The 20,409-nt window shown below is 45.1% G+C and overlaps 1 protein-coding gene across 1 annotated transcript in view; it reads right to left on the bottom strand.

The window, feature by feature from the left end:
• Nucleotides 1-20,409, bottom strand: part of LOC309357091 (unconventional myosin-XV-like) — a 100,464-nt gene that overhangs the window by 77,455 nt on the left and 2,600 nt on the right. Inside the window, exons 2-17 of the mRNA XM_081889025.1 lie at nucleotides 19,175-19,257; nucleotides 18,570-18,633; nucleotides 17,351-17,460; nucleotides 16,637-16,711; nucleotides 16,344-16,434; nucleotides 14,465-14,568; nucleotides 11,494-11,560; nucleotides 9,378-9,491; nucleotides 8,997-9,158; nucleotides 6,721-6,834; nucleotides 4,615-4,673; nucleotides 3,972-4,095; nucleotides 2,948-3,043; nucleotides 2,476-2,607; nucleotides 1,778-1,903; nucleotides 672-749 (exon numbers count right to left, since the gene is read on the bottom strand). Of these exons, the coding sequence (XP_081745151.1) occupies nucleotides 672-749; nucleotides 1,778-1,903; nucleotides 2,476-2,607; nucleotides 2,948-3,043; nucleotides 3,972-4,095; nucleotides 4,615-4,673; nucleotides 6,721-6,834; nucleotides 8,997-9,158; nucleotides 9,378-9,491; nucleotides 11,494-11,560; nucleotides 14,465-14,568; nucleotides 16,344-16,434; nucleotides 16,637-16,711; nucleotides 17,351-17,460; nucleotides 18,570-18,633; nucleotides 19,175-19,257 (1,599 nt within the window). The remainder of the gene's footprint in view (nucleotides 1-671; nucleotides 750-1,777; nucleotides 1,904-2,475; nucleotides 2,608-2,947; nucleotides 3,044-3,971; nucleotides 4,096-4,614; nucleotides 4,674-6,720; nucleotides 6,835-8,996; nucleotides 9,159-9,377; nucleotides 9,492-11,493; nucleotides 11,561-14,464; nucleotides 14,569-16,343; nucleotides 16,435-16,636; nucleotides 16,712-17,350; nucleotides 17,461-18,569; nucleotides 18,634-19,174; nucleotides 19,258-20,409) is intronic.

The following is a 20,409-nucleotide window of genomic DNA, read 5'->3' as shown; positions in this document are numbered from 1 at the left end:
CCATACCTACCCCTGATGTGGGGTCCCTGATGTGCCCCACCTGGGTTCAACCACCTGGATGCACACCAGCCCTGCAGAGTAGGTTATGCAGGGAGATAGTGACTGTTCTAAGGTCAGTCAGTGAAGCCAGGAATGACCTTTAATTATCACCCATTTAGACAACCCGTATCTGCAAGTCCCCATTCCTATGCTCCCCACCACTGTTAGAAGTGCAACAGCAGAGATCATTCTGTGTGTAACTTAAGGGTTAATTCAATTAGTGTTAAAGTCAATGAGCTGGGGGGGAATAGGTGGAGGTGTTGCTTAGCAACCAGGCAGCATGGCATGATGCTTGCTAAGGTAACTCATGCTTTCATTGGCTGTGCAGTTCTGAGGGAGCTTCTTCCTTCCTGTTTGTGTTGTTGTATGTCTTCCTGCTATGAACAAGGCCTGAATTAAGAAAGACATTACCTCTATGTTTATTTCTCTTCATATTATGTGGTTGTTGTTTTGTTAGTTCAATTAACCCAGTTAAGTTTTATCAGTTTCTTTTTTCTCTGGACTCCGTCTGTATTATTTGGGTGACGCTACTAACAACAGCCACACCACACTGCTTCACCCTATTCTTCCAAACACAGACACCATCAGATGCACTGGAGCCAGCCGACCTGAGGCCACCCCAAAACACCTACTTTGATTTTGCTGTTGACGAAAAGCTCCAGGACGTCCAGGCGAACCTGATCGTAGTTTTTATCCAAGAACTTGTGTACCTGCAGTGGGGTTAAGAAATGCATTATATTTTCTGAGCCAAAATATAGTCTATGTGTGCAGCACCTCTCCATTCAAAGCAGGGAGCAGTCTGGCCCAGGCACCCTTACTTTCATAGAATCATAGAATCATAGAGTTGGAAGAGACCACAAGGGCCATCGAGTCCAACCCCCTGCCAAGCAGGAAACACCATCAGAGCACTCCTGACATATGGTTGTCAAGCCTCTGCTTAAAGACCTCCAAAGAAGGAGACTCCACCACACTCCTTGGCAGCAAATTCCACTGTCCAACAGCTCTTACTGTCAGGAAGTTCTTCCTAATGTTTAGGTGGAATCTTCTTTCTTGTAGTTTGGATCCATTGCTCCGTGTCCGCTTCTCTGGAGCAGCAGAAAACAACCTTTCTCCCTCCTCTATGTGACATACTTTTATATATTTGAACATGACTATCATATCACCCCTTAACCTCCTCTTCTCCAGGCTAAACATGCCCAGCTCCCTTAGCCGTTCCTCATAAGGCATCGATTCCAGGCCTTTGACCATTTTGGTTGCCCTCCTCTGGACACGTTCCAGTTTGTCAGTGTCCTTCTTGAACTGTGGTGCCCAGAACTGGACACAGTACTCCAGGTGAGGTCTGACCAGAGCAGAATACAGTAGCACTATTACTTCCCTTGATCTAGATGCTATACTCCTATTGATGCAGCCCAGAATTGCATTGGCTTTTTTAGCTGCTGCGTCACACTTTCTGTGCTACGTGGGGCTGAAACTGCTGTCCTGATAATAACTGCTCCTCAGTGCCACCCTGATCTTGGCAGGGCCAGTTGATGCAATGCCTAGGCAGGCTGGAGCTGCAGCCTAGATGGTGCTGTGAAGGCACAGAGCACAGTCTGACAGGCTTGCAGTGGAAACAGGGTGACGGTGGCACAGGAGGGGCTGGAGGCTGGGGGTCCCAGGCACCAAGCACTTTATGTGTGCAGAATGTACCCTGTTCATCCTCCTTACGTTGCTCCTTCCCAACCACCCAGTGTCTCACCTGGTAGGTTACTTTGCCAGCATAGTGCTTGATGGAGAATTCGGGTAGCGGCATCTTCGGTTTGGAGTAAAGCGGGTTGGCGCCGTGGTGGTAATGACACTTCTGGAGAAATGTGTGATCCGTGGCCTGGCAAGGCGGAGGAATAACTGGGTCAGACTAGCAGTGCCCCATGTCGTCTACCCAGTGGACGACATTCAAGTTCACCATTGCTGCAAACACTTTTCATTTTAGGCCAGCAGCGTCTACCACTGGGACAGACGAGGCATACTTTTTGAGTGTGAAAGAGGAAGAATCGGCCACCTTCTAGAGCCAAACACCATGGTTCTGCACGAGTCCCTCAGCTGCTTGAGCCCAGAATGGTGACTCAAACAGAGATGCAAGGGACAGGCTCTTTTAAAGACAGGCCACTACGCTGTGCCTTTGCACTGAAAGTCGTTGAATGATCCAACCACAGTATTTATGAAGACATGAAACATTGGCCAGTGCTTGCTTCCAGAAATACTGGTGCTTTCATTCCAAGGCTCTTTGAGCATAGAAAGGGTGTCACTCCCTCAAAAGGGGATAATTGTTTCCCTTGCGTCCATAAATGAATACATGGGGAAGGTGCTTCTGAGCAAAAGCCGTTAGTTGTCATCCTGCGACTAGAACAGACTTAAACAAAAAATTATGCATGGATTCTACGCAGCACCAAGTGGTACCTGAGGGAAACTGCTCTGGTCATCCAGGATCCTTAATATCCCATAAGGCTTTTGGGCAATGAGGTCAATGCAAGGCTGGTTGTCATTGAAAGGTATTTCTCTCCACTCAAGATGCTCCCGGATATATTCCTCCTAAATACAGAATGTATTTACTAGTTAGATTTGTATCTGCTGCCCCTCCACCCTCACCAAATGAGCTGACACCTGAAGCAGCTCCAGCTGCTTTTATTTACTTATTTATTGATATTTGCATCCTGCCTATGACAAATTTTCCAAGGGGACACACATCATTTAAAAACAAATGACCAAAAATAGCAAGCTATAACAAAAAGAGCAAACAGGAAAATGAAACATATCAGCATTAAACACACACACACACACACACCCCCAGTGCAACATAGCAGCAGATGTGTCAAAAAATGTGATGCTCTAAAATCCCAAGAATGGTGGTAAGTGTGGATTCTGGCCTCACCTGCTCCTCCTTGAAGACAATCTTGTTGAAGAAGAATTGGAGATACTCATTTGCGTAATTGATGCACAACTGCTCAAAGCTGTTGAAGCCCAGATCCTATTCAAAATTCAGACCGCAAGTTTAAAAAATGTGTACACGCAGAGCAAAAGGCTACTTTAGGCTACCCAGTATAGAGGAGAAGAGATCCTTAGCCCAGCCTGCTATTCTCGAACTGAGCCTGCCTCCGGGAATATCAGAAGCAGCAGCCATTGCAGCACTGGAGGCTAATTCATCAGGGGCAAGCGGGGCACGGCCCCACTAGTCTCTTTCTGCCCTCTGCCAGCCCATACCTGCCTCCTGTCTTTCTTACAGTCCAGTAGGTGGTTCTGCCTGCTGGCTTCCCCCTCCTTGGTCTCAGTGCTGCCCCATGAAGAACCCATCAGGGAGGAGGATGGAGGCAAAACGAACATAAGTTGTCTCTGCCTGTTTTTCACTATGGCTCCCTGCCTTCCACCCATCGCCAGATTTACGTATAAGCTAAACAAGCTATAGCTTAGGACCCCACTCTCTTGGCCCCCCCCAAAAAAAAACTTAAAGAAAAAAACCCTGGATGTGCTTGGATGTACATCTCCAAAATATAAGATAAAAAATAAATTACTTTGATAAAATACATATTTTGTTATGTGTGAATGTCTTTAGATACCTATTAGGTCCATAAATTACCATATAGCATATATTCAACACAAACAAACCAGTGACAATTTGTTTTTGACAACTGGACATATAAAGGGCCCCATTACCTTCAGTAGCTTAGGGCCTCATCAAACCTCAATCTGGCCCTGCTTCCACCCAGTCAGTCCCAGAGAACACCAGCCACCTCGACATGATAAGCACCATTCTGGGGGCACTGGGTGTGTGTGTGTTATTCTATCCTTCTCCTCCCCTGTATCTTAGGTCCTTTGTCAAGGGACATTTGTGTTGGGCACCAAATAGCAGTTTCTGGGGAAGGCCCCGGTTGTAACTGGCTGAACGCTTCTTCCCTCACCTCAAAGCCATAGATATCCAAGACGGCGATGGACAGGGTTTCTTGCCTGGGGTAGGTGAGCCTGTTAATCCTGTCGATGAGCCAGTTGAAGAGCAAGGAGTAGAGGATCTTGGCAATGGCATCTCTGAGGGAAAGAGGAAAGGGAAAAACACATGCACAAGCGCCGTGGGCAAAGAAATGGAAGAAGACAAGGTCACAAGCAGGGGTGCTGTCGCAAAGTGATTTCATGCTCTTTATTCAGCTCATAGTGGTGAGGAGGAATGAATGAAAGTCCCCTCAAAGTACCTGCTTTATATACATTATTTACACAATGGGCTGCACATGATTGGCTAATTCCGGAATTCTACTGTAAGCCAATCAGGTTGTGGATTCACTTCTATCTGGAGCATGATTGGGTGGTTCCTGCTAACCAATCATACTGCTGCATTGTTCTAGGACCAATCAGACTGCTGCATTCTGAATCCTATTGTTCTAGGACCAATCAGACTGCTGCCTTTTGGAGCCTATTGTTCTAGGACCAATCAGACTGCTGCAGTTTGGATCCTATTCAACTCAGTATATAACAGGTGCTGAGGGTGAGTGGCAGTATTTACACATGGTTCTCTCCATTACGGTTGTGAAGATGGATGGGGCTTCTGTTTACCTGGCGTCAACGGCACTGTCGACAGTGAGGGGTGTGTATATCTTTTCTCTCATGGTTTCCTGTTGAGAAAGCGAAGGAAGAAGAAAGATAGCCTCCTTCCAATGGTTGGCACCAGTCACACAAAATATCATGTCCCCACCACCTCATGGAATCTCTCCCGTCCTAACACCTTTCCATTTTGATTCTCTGGCCCCATATCTGCACAAACTTATTATCCCAAAATATAGACGTGCTTTTACACTTGCAAGAATGGATGTTTGGCCATCTGCGGTACTTGAGGGTCGATTCCAAAAGATCCTGCCTGAGAAACGTCTTTGCCCCTGTGGAGACGGTAGCACCGAAACAGGGGCACACGTCCTCCTCTCTTGCACTCTCTGCAAAGACCTGAGGAACGAGATCATCTCCCCACTCATACTAACCATCCCAGGGCGCTCAGCCACTGCCACAATGTCCTTTCTTCTATCAGATCAAAATGAGCAGATAACAGCAAAGGTTGCTAGGTGCATAGCAGGAGCAATCAGAATAAGGGCCACTAACTGGCTGCTGATTCAGGACTTTAAATTGTGCTCTTATATCAAATTTCCCTTTCTGCGTATACTGTAATGTTTTATTGTTGCTATGGCCATTGGTTACTGTGAATAAAGTCCTAATCCACAGGTGCTGCTGGGCTCAAACTGGAAGCTCTTGAGTCCATCTACTGTCCCACCAGGTCAACTGGCTGGGGGGCAAGGATGACTGCAATAATCAATGAGGCAGAGCCTTTTTACCGAGAAGTCAGGTGTCCACATTCTCCTTCCTGCAATGTAACATATAGGGCATAACAACACTCTTTGTTCTAAGCAATTCATCACTAAGGGAAAGGAAGAACTTGTCCCTCCCAGAGCAACCTGCTGAGTAACCATGCCTATTATTACTATAATTTATGATTACATTTATATAGAAGCCCATAATAAACAAACATTCCCTGGGCAGCTTACGACAAAATATTAAGAGCACAATTTATTATAATAGTAATTAAAAACTAACAGACAAACAATAGAGCCCGTTTGTGGGTCAGTGCATCTGGCTGTTAACCAAGAGGTTGGTGGTTCGAGACAACCCAGGAACAGCTCTGAGCAGGAGTCCCTGAATTGTAGGGAGTTGGACTAGATGAACCTTGGAGCCCTTCTAACTCTAAAATTACAGTGGTACCTTGGGTTAAGTACTTAATTCGTTCCGGAGGTCCGTTCTTAACCTGAAAATGTTCTTAACCTGAAGCACCACTTTAGCTAATGGGGCCTCCCGCTGCCGCCATACCGCCGGAGCCCAATTTCTGTTCTTTTTTTAAAAAAAAAAATATTAAAGTTTTCAATATTAATACAATAAAAATCAAAAAGAAAAAAGAAAAATAACAAAAATACAAAAATAAAAATAATTAAAAACACACAAAGTTTCCATTACTTATTTTCCATTAACTTATTTCCCAGACCTCCTCGTACCTCCCTTTTTTGTATTCCAATTCAGATTGTTAGTTCAGCAAATCCTTATCAATAATTTTTAACCTGCTTCTAGACCTTTTTTTCCATATTCTCTTAAAACATCACAGCTGGAAACCACTTAGTTTCTATCCAACATCGTTCTAACATTCATTAATTTTGCAATATTTCTGTATATAGTCTTTAAATTTCTTCCAATCTCCTTCCGCCGACTCTTCTCCCTGGTCTCGGATTCTGCCAGTCATTTCTGCCAATCCCATATAGTCCATCCCAATTTCTGTTCTTATCCTGAAGCAAAGTTCTTAACCTGAAGCACTATTTCTAGGTTAGCGGAGTGTGTAACCTGAAGCGTATGTAACCTGAAGCGTATGTAACCCAAGGTACCACTGTATATGATTCTATAATTAAAGGCAACAAATAGATGCATTGCACAGAAGCAGCACAAAATATTCAACGCTCCAGGTTTTTTTGGGTTTTTTAAAAAAAAACAGTTCAGAATTCCGGGTCAGACTAAAAGGGTCTCTGCCTCATGAACCCTTTAACTGTCCTTGGCCCAAAAGCAGAGCAACAGACACCTGCCCTTCGGTGCCCATCCTCCCAGCTCCGCACTCAGGGCTGCCTGCCCCTTTACCGTCACTTTGAAGGTGATGGACTTCTGCAAGCCCTCAGGGGAGATTTTCAACAGATCGGCCACAACGCGGATCTCCCGGGCGCTCACCACCGAAGCCACCTCCTGGCAATCTGTCTGCAAAGCACCAAGTCAAGACATGTTTGCAAAGAGGCTGGGCGACCTTATATTTATTTATGGTTGACAGTCAAGAACATACAGCAAAAAGAGGCTGCTGGATAAGGCAGCACCTCCTCCAGCATCTGGTCATCACAGAAGCCAACCAGGTGCCTGTGGGAAACGCACAAGGAGGACCCAAGAGCAGCACAATCCCTTCTTGTGGCAACTGGTATTCAGGACCATTATTGCCTCTTGCCATCATGGCAAGTAGCCACTGACAGCTCTCTCCTCCATTAATTTGTCCAATCTTATTTTAAAGCCATCCAAGTTGGTGACCACCACTGCCTCCATAGTTCCATAGTTTAACATTGTACTGCATAAGAAGTCCTTTCTTTAATTTATCTGCCCTATATTTTTCGACAGTCAGCTTCATTGGCTGTCCAACTAGTACCAGATTAAACCCTGTTGAGGCCCCTAGGCAGTCGAAATCTCGAAGGGCTCCTTGGGTGCATGCTCTAGTAGGATAACAATGAACTAAGAAAGCTTGAACTTTTAACTTCGTTTCAAGATCAAATCAATATTATTTTGATCTGTTGTCGTGGCCCCCCTAAAAGGTTTGGTGCCCATAGGCTTGTGCCTACTCTGTCTATCTGGCAATCCGGCACTGTGTCCAACAAGAGAACGAGAAAAACTTGTCTCTGTTCCTTTTCCCACAACAAGCATCATTTTATAAACTTGTAAGTATCATGCCAAGGGACGCGGGTGGCGCTGTGGGTTAAACCACAGAGCCTAGGACTTGCTGATCAGAAGGTTGGCGGTTCGAATCCCCGCGACGGAGTGAGCTCCCGTTGCTCGGTCCCTGCTCCTGCTAACCTAGCAGTTTGAAAGCACCTCAAAGTGCAAATAGATAAATAGGTACCACTCCGGCGGGAAGGTAAATGGCGTTTCTGTGCACTGCTCTGGTTTGCCAGAAGCGGTTTAGTCATGCTGGCCACATGACCCAGAAGCTGTCTGTGGACAAACGCCGGCTCCCTCAGCCAATAAAGCGAGATGAGCGCTGCAACCTCAGAGTCGGTCATGACTGGACCTAATGGTCAGGGGTCCCTTTACCTTTAAGCATCATGCCACCTCTTTTGCTATACTTGGAAGTCCCAAATGCTGCAACCTTTCTTCATAGAGTCACTCCCTTTGCCTGATTATTTTAGTTGTCTTTTCTGAACCTTCTCCAATTGTAATATTTGTTTGTTAGTTAGTACCGTATTTTTCGCTCTAACCGTATTTTTCGCTCTATAAGACGCACCAGACCGTAAGACACACCTAGTTTTTGGAGGAGGAAAACAAGAAAAAAAATATTCTGAATCTCAGAAGTCAGAACAACAAGAGGGATCGCTGTGTAGCGAAAGCAGCGATCCCTCTTGCTGTTCTGGCTTCTGGGATAGCTGTGCAGCCTGCATTCACTCCATAAGACGTACACACATTTCCCCTTACTTTTTAGGAGGGAAAAAGTGAGTCTTATAGAGCAAAAAATACGGTATGTATATTTGTCTGTTTATTACCTGCCCTTCACCCTAAGGTCCCAGGGCAGGTTACAACATTAAAACAATATTCAAAGGAGTTTAAAGCAATCTATGTTCATAAAAACCAGGTGGGTCCTGAAAATATACATCTACAATACCCTTTTTGAGATGAGGCGACCAGAACAGTACACGGTATTCCAAATGCAGCCGCCCCATTGATTTGTTTAGTCGGCATTATGATATCAGCAGTTTTATTTTCAATTCCTTTCCAAGTTAACCCCAGGATGGGATTTGCCTTTCTCACAGCAGCCGCACACTGGGTCAGCTGTGCCCAATTTTCATGGGGCAACATCACCAGTGTGAAAATGGGAGTTGACCTTCCCCACACTCCAATTTACATTTTTCACACTGGTTCGCTCTTGCTTGCCTTCCCCCTCTTTGCACCACTACGATTAAAAGTTCTCGCTGGGCTGGCTACATGATCCAGGCAGTCAGGGACCACGTAGTCAGGAGGAAAACATCAAGGCACCACGCAGACAACCAGACTACATCCTGAAGCTTCCTGCTTCCTCACTCTGGAAGAAGAAGTGGTGTGGTTTATTGGTTTGGGTTTTTAGCCTTTCCTTAGAATGCACACTAGACTTATATTTCCATCCAACTAACCTCGTATTTTTCAAAGTAGACATTCCCCAAGTGTAGAATGGAAGACAACATGCGGAATATGCTGTCCTGATCATGGGCAGTGAAGTGCAGGATTTCCATGGCGTCGAGCAAGCGGTGAAAATCCTCAGTGTCCACCTTGCCAGGAATCTCGCAGTTACCTCCCTACATACAATGAAAGGGAGGCATTTGTTCCCCACAAGGGAATGCAGACCCTGGGGTGAAAAAGGCTCTCTGCCCCTAGCCAAGACCCACATATGATTGGGACCACCGCCTGGGACAGAGCACCATTCCTCCTCGATTGAAATGTTTGGGTATTTGTAAGAATAATATCCAGCACTTTTCTCCTTCTGTCCCATAGGCATTTCAAGGAGAGGCCCATACCTGGTTCAGGTAATAGTATGTTTCTGCCTCTTGAAGGCCGAATTTCCGCTTCTGCTGAGCAGGGAGGCCAGCCAGCATCTCGTAAAATATATGGTAGTTCCGTTCGTTATTGGCCTACATGGCAAGGCAGAGAATACAAGAGGGAATCATTATCAGGACAAATATGGACATAGAAACAGCATGAGACAGATTTCATTTATGTGCTGATTTATTTATTTTTAAATAGGGATACGTAATTTTTTTTGTATGAATAGCTGATGTCTAATTTAAACACACACACACACACACACACACACACACACATATATATATATATATATATATATATATATATATATATATATATACACACATATATAATTTTATGCTTTTATGTATAATTGTTGTAAGCTCTTCATATATTTTTAATGAATAGCAGTATATACCGTATTTTTCGCCCTATAGGATGCACCTTTTCCCCTCCAAAAATGAAGGGGAAATGTACGTGCGTGCGTCCTATGGGGCGAATGCAGGCTTTCGCTGTAGCCTGGAGAGCGAGAGGGGTCGGTGCGCACCGACCCCTCTCACTCCCCCGGCTTCAGGAAGCTATCCCCCCAGCCCGGCAAGCTCCCAGAGCGATGCAGAAGCTGCACGGAGCTTCGGCATCGCTCTGGCTCCCGTTCTGGGGGCTGGGGTCAGGGGAAGCTCGGGCTTCCCCTGCCCCAGCCCCGCGCCTGGGGGGGAGAAATAATTCCCCCCTCTTTATTCCCCCCCCCAAAAAAATCTAGGTGCGTCCTACAGGCCGGTGCGTCCTATAGGGCGAAAAATATGGTACATATTTTTATGCAGATATAAAGTACAATTTAATAATAAAAACACCTTAAGTGGTTAACACACTGGTATTAAATATCCATTTAAAAATAAGAATAATAAAGCAAACAAAAATTATCAAAATATGGATAAAAATCAGCAGTACACACACACAAAAATAAAAGTACATGTCTCAGTAGGCTTGCCTAAATAAAAATGTTTTAGCAGGCAAAGGAAACAATATGGCTCAGTCTAGAGAGCGTGAGACCCTTAATCTCAGGGTTGTGGGCTTGATTCCCGCCTTGGCCAAAAGATTCCTGCATTGCAGGGGGGCTGGACTAGATGACCCTCGTGGTCCCTTCCAACTCTACAATTCTATGATTCTAAAATGCCTGCCTAATATTTTATGCAGCCAAGTGGCAGGTATCCTTTTGTTGGATTGATGGGAGCCAGTGTGGTGTAGTGGTTTGAGTGTAAGACTTGGAAGGAGGGACTATATGGGACTGGCAGAAATGACTAGCAGAATCCGAGACCAGGGAAGAGAGACGGCGGAAGAAGATTGGAAGAAATTTAAAGACTATCTTGGGAAATATTGCAAAATTAATGAATGTTAGGATGATGTTGGTTTAGAAAATTAAGGGGTTTTTCAGCTGTAATGATTAAGTAAAAAGAAAAGAAAGGTTGAAAATTAAATGAAAATTAAGGGAGAGGATTTGCTGAATTAATAATTAGAAATTGGAATACAAAAAGGGGAGGTATGAGGAGGTCGGGGAAGTAAGTTATAAGAAAATAAGGGAATGAAACTTTACTTGTTTTTAAATAGTTTTTAGTTTTGTACTTTGTTTTCTTATATTTGTTATTTTTTGTGTTTGTGTTTTGCTTTTATTATTATTTTTTTGTATAATATTTGAAATTTCAATAAATATCTTTTAAAAAAAAAGACTTGGAAGGAGGAAGAACCATGTATGTCAGCTGTGAACCACCCTGAGATCTTCAGATGAAGGGTGCAATACATATTTAATTTTTAAAAATTGAGGTCCTTGGATTTTTAAAAAAAGAATATAAATGCAATAAATAAATAGAAAGATAGATTTAGAAGTGGCCTGCTATTTCCTAACTCTCTTGCAGAACTCTTGGGAAAAGCTCATCCTTCTCCTAAGAGTTCTCTCCCAGCTTGCAACATTTTACAAGTCAGGGAAATGACTCAGTAGCTTGGCCACAGGACACCTGCAAAGTAGATGGAGCAGCCATCTTTCTTTTTTAAAAGCTGGCCCTTGCTTACAACAAAAGATTATGAGGAAAATGAAGGAGAAGTGCAGAGCCTAACCTGAAAGACGACCCTTGATTTCTCCAGAAGGTACTGCGAAGTAATGGCACCACAAATGAACCCATTGCTGCAGAGACAAAATTTAATACTTGTGTTGGGTCTTTTCCGTCCCGTGACACAGGTTCCCAACAAGCACACTAACACAATGTAACACAACACGGTGGGAATCAGAACTTAATCAGCAGAAATTGCCAGTGCTTATTGCGCATGTATATTAATTATGAAATGAGGTAGTGATGTATATGACTGGTGAAAATTGAAATACTTTGGTGGAAACTTTTTAAAGCCACTCCCCAACTAAGGAGGGGGGGGTGTTGCAGACTCACGCCCCTATCCGCATTCTTGCGGGGCTGGCGCCAGCCCTGCGGGACTCAGGGATCCCCATTAGTATTCATTTTCGGCAGCGGCAGCCAATGGGCTGGCGCTGGGGGCGGACCCACCTGAGGGCACTTAAGGTCAGGGCAGCCCGGGCTCGCCCCTTTTCCTCCTCTGCAGCAGCCACGGTTTCCCACCCACCCTTCAGGTGTGCATTCCGACTTTGCTATGGGCTTCGGCTGGTCGCCGCAAGGGGCCTGGTAGGAGTTTTTCCATTTGCCTAATTGGCTGAAATTTGAAGCCACTTGGTTTTTTCACCTACCTCGTAGCAAAACGTCACAACTCCTTGCTTTTGGCGGTTAGGCATTGGCCGGGTATTGTTATGCAAATGAGGTCGGGGGGGGAGGATCGCCATCACCTCCCCCAATTCTTGAAGGGTAGTTCGTTAAAGGACTCCGGGGGGCGTCGCCTCGTCCGAAACCTACGGAGGCTAGGGCCTAAAGCGCGCTCCAGAGCGGTAACCCCTTGGGGAGCGCCTAGGGATGTGCATCTCTGGGGCTCCCCCTGTTGGTGCTTAACCCTTCCCGGTTAGACCGGATAGTCTGTTAGGGCCAATGCCTAAGGCCAATACCGCTCTTACCTGTAATCAATAAAGTTGTGGCCATTTTTCGCCCATTAACCTAAATTCTGGTGTCCGGTGTCTTTATTTATTCCATCTGTGGGAGGCGGCAGGTATCGCCACGCAAATACCACTGCCTGGACCACCGGGCGGGGTTGCAGTTTTGTGGAACGATCCAACTGCAACCTATTGCTTTGCAATAAACAACGTTGGAATCCTAACTCCTCACATTTCTGAGTTTTATTGGCATAAACCCAGGAGATCAGCTATTTTTGGCTTACAACACTTCTACATTCCAACAAGACACAATCTCATATATCCAGCCTGCTTTAAAACTATAGGATCTTGGGCCCAGTAGAAGGTACTTTCTATTATTTCAAACTTGAGGTGCCATGAGAAAGGAAGAGCATATTGTGCACCAACGTATCACCAGGGCCAGCCCAGTGCTGTGGCAGCCATGCCCAATTCTATAATTCCCAGAAGCCTGAGTCAGTTGTAACAACAAACTGTAGTTTGCATAGGTGGCCACAGTGCCACCCGCGTCCCAAAACACTATAGAATCTGATGATAAGCAGCAAAGCAAAGTAAAATAAGTAGCAGCAGTGCTGAAGCAGATCTAATAGCTACTATATAAAAAGGCCTGGATAAATAAAAAGTTGCTGATCAGGCATTGGAGAGACATGATACTTGGTACCAGGTGAATCCCATTGGGGAGAGTATTTCCCAAGCAGGGAGCCACTACTGAAAAGGCCCTTTCTTTGATTGCCTCACCTCTGGAAAAGAGCCTCAGAAGATGACCTCAGCATTTTGGGCAATTTCATGTAGGAGTTGTTAAGATTTGTAATTACTTAATTAGCTGCCCATTCACGAGAAAAATATTGTGGCCGGAAATACCAAAAAGCACAATACCACCATTAAAACATCACAAAATCCCATCTTTACATCAGTAAGGAAAAGAAATGCCCACCTCTAGGGCAGGGATAGGCAACATGTTGCTCTCCAGATGTTTGGGACTACAACTCCCATCATCCCTGAGCATTGGCCAAGCTGGCTGGGGATGATGGGACTTGGGGTTAACCATCTGGAGGAGACTAGGTTGGCTGCTTCTGCTCTAGAGACACCACTGGCCTTACAAAGCACCACCATTAACTAGCCCAAAGGCAGCGTAGTAGGATGGCTTACAATTCCTTCATCTGCACTGGGTTTGGGGGGCAGGGGTGGTTAAACAGCAGAGTCCTGTGCATGTTGCCCCTTAGAAGTATGTCCTCGTGAAAATTAATCAACATTTGAGTGCAAATTTCTCTTAATACACCCATTTGTATGCAATTTCCCCTAAACTACACATTTTTTTGCAAAGCAATTTCCCCTAATACAGTACATTATTTTCACTTTTATGAGAAAGATTTCAAGAAAGATTTACGCTATGCATTTTTGCATACACTACATGGTGGAGAAATGCATTGCAAAATTCAGAAAAGGTGCACAATTTGAAGGATGGCTGCATTTTGGTTCTCCGATCATTTTGGGAAGGGCGAATTACTGAAATGTGACCTGAATTTAATTTCTCAGCTCATTCCTACTCAGGGCAGAGGACCCCTGTGCATGTGCTAATTTTATACTGTATAAGGTGCCTTTGGGCAAATGAGAATGGTGCTTTGCAGTTTACACAACAGCCTTACAAGCAAGTAAAAAATAAAAAAGCTTTTTTAAACGGGAGGGAGAAGGGCAGGAGATCTTGGGCCACCCCCTAACATGAGCCCAATATCTCATGGGCAGGAAGCCGGATTTGCCTGCCAGTGGGTTGTAGCCTCATTGAAGTTAGTAGACCCATTGAAATTAGTAGTTCAAAGTTAGCCATGGCCATTAATTTCAATGGGTCTGCTCTGAGTGGGACTAACATTGGCTACAACTCCCAGGGTAGGGGAATTAGGATCAGGGCCTAAGAGTTCAGGCAGGGTCGTATGGGAGCATTAAGTATGCAGTCGGAAGGACAGAGGAGAAAAACTACAGAAAGACGCAGGGCGTGTGGTTACTTACTCCTCCAGAAAGAGTTCCACAAATTTCCCAAACCTGCTGGAGTTGTCGTTCCGCACCGTCTTGGCATTTCCGAAGGATTCCAGCAGAGGAGTCGCTTCAAGGATCTGACTCGACCACCGCATAAAACGAAAGGAGGAGGAGAAAGCACACGGGCATGCGACAATGAGGGGGAGGATATTGTTTCCTTTGTTTAAAGCTCAAACTCCACAACAAATAATGGGGTCGTCTCCCCACGCTAGGGAGAGCCATCATGCAAGGAGGGTGCTCAGCAGGGTGAGTAAGGGGTGCATCTCAGAGAAAGGAGTGGCTTGGAGAGCATCCCAAGGGCCAAGTGTAGATGGTCTATGCTCCAGGGCTTAGCTGGGTGCATCTGAGGATCAAGAACTCTGCCAAGGGTGCCAAGATGTGCACATTTCACAGCAATGAAGACTGACCCATCAGCTGCAATGTTGGAGGTGTACAGCACATGTGGATATTCACATGGAAGGCAAAGGCTGCACACACGCAATGTGCTAAGGGCTCACACATTTGCGGTTTAACCCCTGGAACAATCAACCCACCCTTGACTGAGTGTGGTTTTTATGGCCAACTGCCCTGCAACAAGAAATGTAGGGTTCATGTTAGACACTCAGCTCAGGGCCGGATTTAGGTTTGATGAGGCCCTAAGCTACTGAAGGTAATGGGGCCCTTTATATGTCCACCTGTCCTTTCTCAACAACAAATTGTCAGTTTTTGTGTTGAATATATGCTATATGGTAATTTATGGACCTAATAGGTATCTAAAGCCATTTGCACATAACGAAATATGTACATCATAGAGCCTACACAACACAAAACACTGTTACTGTATGTAGGTTTTATTTGTTTTTATCTTACATTTTGGAAATGTACATCCAGTTTTTTCCCCCTTAAATTTTTTTGGGGGGGGCCCAAGTGAATGGGGCCCAAAGCTATAGCTTGTTTAGCTTATACGTAAATCTGGCGCTGACTCAGATCATTCCCCAGTACCCCAAAACAAATAGGGTAGGACAGATGGGGCAACCTTAGAAGCTGTCTTTTCACAGTAAACTTGAAGGTTGGACCCTCCAATGCAACCCCTTGCGTATGGGTCACCATCCTTCAAGGCACATCCTGAGGAGCAACTGACCCTTAATTCTTGATTATCCAGACCAGATCGGTGGTAGCTAACCCAAGCACAGAGGAATGGGAAGGGACAGAGTAACTCCTCAGTGGTTAAGCTCAGATTAGACCAAGGCAAATGAGGGACCAATCTGCATGCAATTTAATCCATCCTTGGTTCCACTCTATTAAATCACAGCAAAACATTCACACTGCACACGGCTTCACTGTACCTCTATCTGCGGAAGTGCATGAAGGAAGCAGAAGTTGGGAGGCAATCAGTGTGCAATTGATCAGGTTTTTTAAAAAGCTCAGAATGGCTCACGCTCTCCAACCCATCCCCTTTGCGGTTGCCCATCAAACAAACCTGGCAGTCCCACCCCAGAGATGGAGACTCAAGACCTTTTAATCAGTTTAGGGGCTCATCCAGACTTCCTTTTGTGTCATGTTTTCAGGCACCGATCTGGCCTTCAAAGCTCTGCATCCAAGCGGTTTGTTTTTTGGTCCCAGTCCTTTCCCTGGGAAAACTGGTGAATTGGAGCAAAAAGCAGTCACATTTTCTACAGATTGACATTTGCTCCAGTTCAGCAGTGAAACGTGGGTTTTCCTGGGTAAACGCTGGGACAAGAAAACCTCAACAGCACTCAGACAACAAAGCTTTAAAGCCCAGATCTGTGCCTGGAAAGCATGATGCAAAAGGATGTCAGAATGAGTCCCTGGTCTTGGACTGGCTTGGCTGCCTTCAGTCGGGCTGTTGTACCTGCTGTGTTGCAGTGTGCTTCTGATTTATCGCTGCCAGGTAACGGAGGATCAGTTTGGTGGCTTCCGTTTTTCCCGAACCACTTTCGCCACTACAAGCAATCAGGTGAACAAGACAGCCCTAGTTATTTATTATCATCTCTTCCTTGCGATGCTAAAACATACATGCTTGTAGGTTATGTATGGGTCTTGCAAACACTTGCAGAACTGGAGGAGGTTATGGGCTAGCTCGCCTTAACGGAACGCACCAGCCTTGCCAACAGGAAGATGGAAGGTGTTGCACTGAAAGCTTACCTGATGATAATACACTGGTTGATTTTGGCATCTCTCAGTTTGCTGTAGGCGATATTGGTGATTGCGAAAAGGTGCCTGCGGAAAGGAAGAGAGGATTTAAAAATCTGGCTTAAATTGCAATGCAGATATCAGTGACGTGCTTCCATCAAGCTAACATTCCAGCGGACCTGCATTGGCAGTAGGAACCACAGTGTTCTGGGACTGGGTGCCTGGAGGGAAGCAGTTCTAGAGGACACTGGCAACACACTGAAATGCAGGAAGTACCTTTATTGTACTGACCTTTCCCCTCCAAGTCCTCAACAGCTGGGAAGAACATTTATCTACCCAAAATCCTTGAGAGCCACTTCATGTCAATTAGACCAACCTTTACCAACCCGATGTTGTCCAGAGGGTTTTGGACTACAACTCCTATCAGCCACAGCTAGCACTGCCATGGTAACCAGGGCCAATAGAGGTTATAGTCCACAACATCTAGAGAACATCAGGTTGGCGAAGGCTGGATTGGACAAGATGGAGTGATGGTCTGATTCAGGATAAGACTGCTTTATGTGTTACTTAGCCACTGCTCTGGCTCCTGAGATGTCAGCAGACATACACACATACTTTCCAGAATACCTCTGTAGCCATGCTTTTTAAAAAGCATGCACTTCTTTGGAAGTGAACAATACACAGTGCGTTGCCTCCAGATCTAATCTGTAAGCAGCAGAGACTTACGGTGGGTTCTCCCCCAAGGCTTTCCCTTCATATTGCAGCACGTGGTCTGTCCCGTAGATGTTGTACATTTTGTAAGGATTCACAGACACTAAGATACTACCTATATAGGTCTAGAAGAGAAAGAGATAAATTCAGTGGAAGGGGATAAGCTCTGAATGCATGCATGACACTACGACCTGCTTCACACATAATGCTAAGCCATGGTTTATTCCATTCTTGCCTATTAAACCGTGGTTTAGTTTTACATGTGAACCTTTAACTATGATTTGTTTATTGCAAAAAAACACACAACATGATCTGAAGCCATGGTTTGCTGTCGGTTTATGAACCCTGATTTGTTTTAAGTCCAGCTTGAAATCCCAGAACCTTTCCTTAACCAAGATTTGTTTGGATAAGACATTCACAAAGCCACAAAAGCACAAGACAAAAGATCCTGCAAAACGAAACAAACTATGGAGAAACAAGTCATGGGTTGTTTGATTGTCTGTGGGACAACTCCTGGTTTGTTAAACAAACCGTAATTGATTAGCATTATGTGCAAACCAGGCTTCTCTGTGTGTGTGTATTGAACACCAAGCACAGTCAAGTGAAGTAGAACCCTACCAAACAGCACAGTTACTCATTAATAAACAACCCAACTTACTTGGTTGGGTGGTTACTCAAAAGTAATTGGGTGCTTTGTGTATCAAAACCACAAATAAGCAAGAACGGAACCCACTGGATGTAACCTTAGCATTACCTGGAGCTCCTTCAGAACCTTTTCCTTCATCTTCCTATAGTTTGCTTTCATTTATGCATTTGTTATTTTTAAAATCCCATATTTTTAATTTACTTTAATCATTGCATCTTTATTTCATCCTTCCCTGCCCCCACGAGCTGGATGGTGTGCACCCGCCTTATGGTGCCCTCCATATATTTTGGACAACAGCTCCCATCAGACCCAGCCGGCAAACAGCCATATGTTGCTGGAACTGATGGGAGCTTTGTTGGTTGTGGGATGGCTGGTATACAGAGTTCACTTCCCACCTCCCAACCCCAGTTCCCACTTTGATTGTTACAACAATCCCAAGATCGCCCAGAGTGCTTTGTCGCTTAGTGAGGATCTGAACCCAGGTCTCCATGGGCCAACACTGCATCCACATCACCATACTGGGTTCTTTCCCAACAGTTCATTAAGCTTTGGAAATAAGCAAAAGCGAAAGGACAACAACCAACTTACATAAATTAGTCCCCGGTCAAACCTCAACCTGATGTTGTTAAGAACCGCATTCTCCTGGAGGTCTCTGCAGTGTACAGAAAGAAAGGAGTTCTTTCAAAGACTATTTGTTATGTATTAGTTATGTTATCATTAGGTTGTTGTACCCCAAAGAAAATGCAATGCACATGGGGGGGGTCAGGGAAGACATAATCCAGGCTTCCTCAACCTCGGCCCTCCAGATGTTTTTGGCCTACAACTCCCATGAACCCTAGCTAGCAGGACCAGTGGTCAGGGATGATGGGAATTGTAGTCTCAAAACATCTGGAGGGCCGAGGTTGAGGAAGCCTGAGTCTGAATCAATTACATATCATTTGCAGACAGAAAGCAACAAGAGCAAACGCCAACCATATTCGCTGAATTAATTTCCATGGGGCAAACAAGCAAGGACCGGCAATTTTTACTCCCATTTTCGCTCTATTTCCCCAACATCTTTAGTCCAGAGGGGCAGAGAGTTTTGGACATTCACATTCATCATTTTGGATATTCACAATATTTGTCTGGGATTCCCCGCATTTGCAGATTCCAAGCGTTCCTTAAATTAAATTATCCGACAGCAGTCAACTTACTCCAGCTGGGTCATGTCTTCCACAGCATTATCCCCGTGCTGCAGTGGGTGGGCTGGACATTGCAAGCTGTGGGTGGTGTGCATCTATATTTGCAGAGAGGAAAAGGCAATAAAATCAGCACATGCTCAGATCCACGTCCCCATGCACTTGACCCTCAAGGAAAACGCAGGTGATCTTTTGTATGCAAATACATGCAATCAATGCATTTATTATTCAGGGTATTATTTATTGCTTGTAACGCCCGTTCTCAAAGCGGCTTTCCGCAATAAAATACAGTGGTACCTTGGTTTATGAACAACTTGGATTAAGAACGCTGCAAACCTGAAAGTAGGTGTTTTGGTTTGTGAACTTTGCCTTTGAAGCAGAACATGTTCCACTTCCTGTTGAGTGTGTTCCATTTGTAAATTGAATCCCCTGCTGCTATGGGAAAGCACACCTTGGTTTAAGAACGCTTTGGTTTAAGAACAGTTCTGGAATGGATTAAGTTCATAAACCAAGGCACCCCTGTATGGCAAACAATATCATTGGAACTTATCAATTAAAAAAGAGAGCAGTTATACAACTGGTGGGAAAATACAAGACTACAAAACTATTCCTGAATAAGGCACCTGGGGTTGGTTGTGACAGTGGCTGGTTCAAGACGCAGGACACCATATATGAAGTGATTTATAGAATATTGTCATGGGCTGGTTGGATACAGAGGAGCGGTGGGAGGACCCAGCCATGGGGCCCCCGAGGGAAGAAGGCTCAGAGCCAGGGGATTGGGGTGGGGGGACGACGAGTGGTCAGAGGGAGAAGACTGGGAAGAGGATGTGCTGGAAGCTGAAAAGGTAACAGGGTTTAATGAGCAGGAAGAGGCTGTGGTAGAGAGGGGTCCAGAGTCAGAAGCAGAGCGGAGGCTGGAGAGGAGAGGGGGCAGGAGGCAGAGATGAGTCAGGCTGGTGAAGAATCCAGGGAATCTTCCCCTCCTGATGTGACAAGCTCCTATCCCCGCTTGTCTCCCAGAACATGAAAAGGAATGAAGAGGGTGGAGCAAAGAAAGGGAAGATGAAGGCGTCTCAGATTGCTTGAGAAGGACCTGGAGAAGAAATAGACTTAGAGAGCTGTGGACCTTCAGTCCTCACAACTGCCTCATTGGGACAAGATCAACTGGGAAGAATTGGGGTGCTTACTTGGCCTGAGCTGTTGTTTGTTTGTTTGTTTGTTTGTTTGTTTGTATAAAGAGTTAACTTCAC

The sequence above is a fragment of the Podarcis melisellensis genome (assembly GCF_964234715.1).
Source record: "Podarcis melisellensis genome assembly, chromosome: 14".
In the NCBI taxonomy this organism is placed as follows: domain Eukaryota; kingdom Metazoa; phylum Chordata; class Lepidosauria; order Squamata; family Lacertidae; genus Podarcis; species Podarcis melisellensis.
Note: the sequence above shows the minus strand (reverse complement) of the source record. Positions and strands in the feature narration are given on the sequence as shown.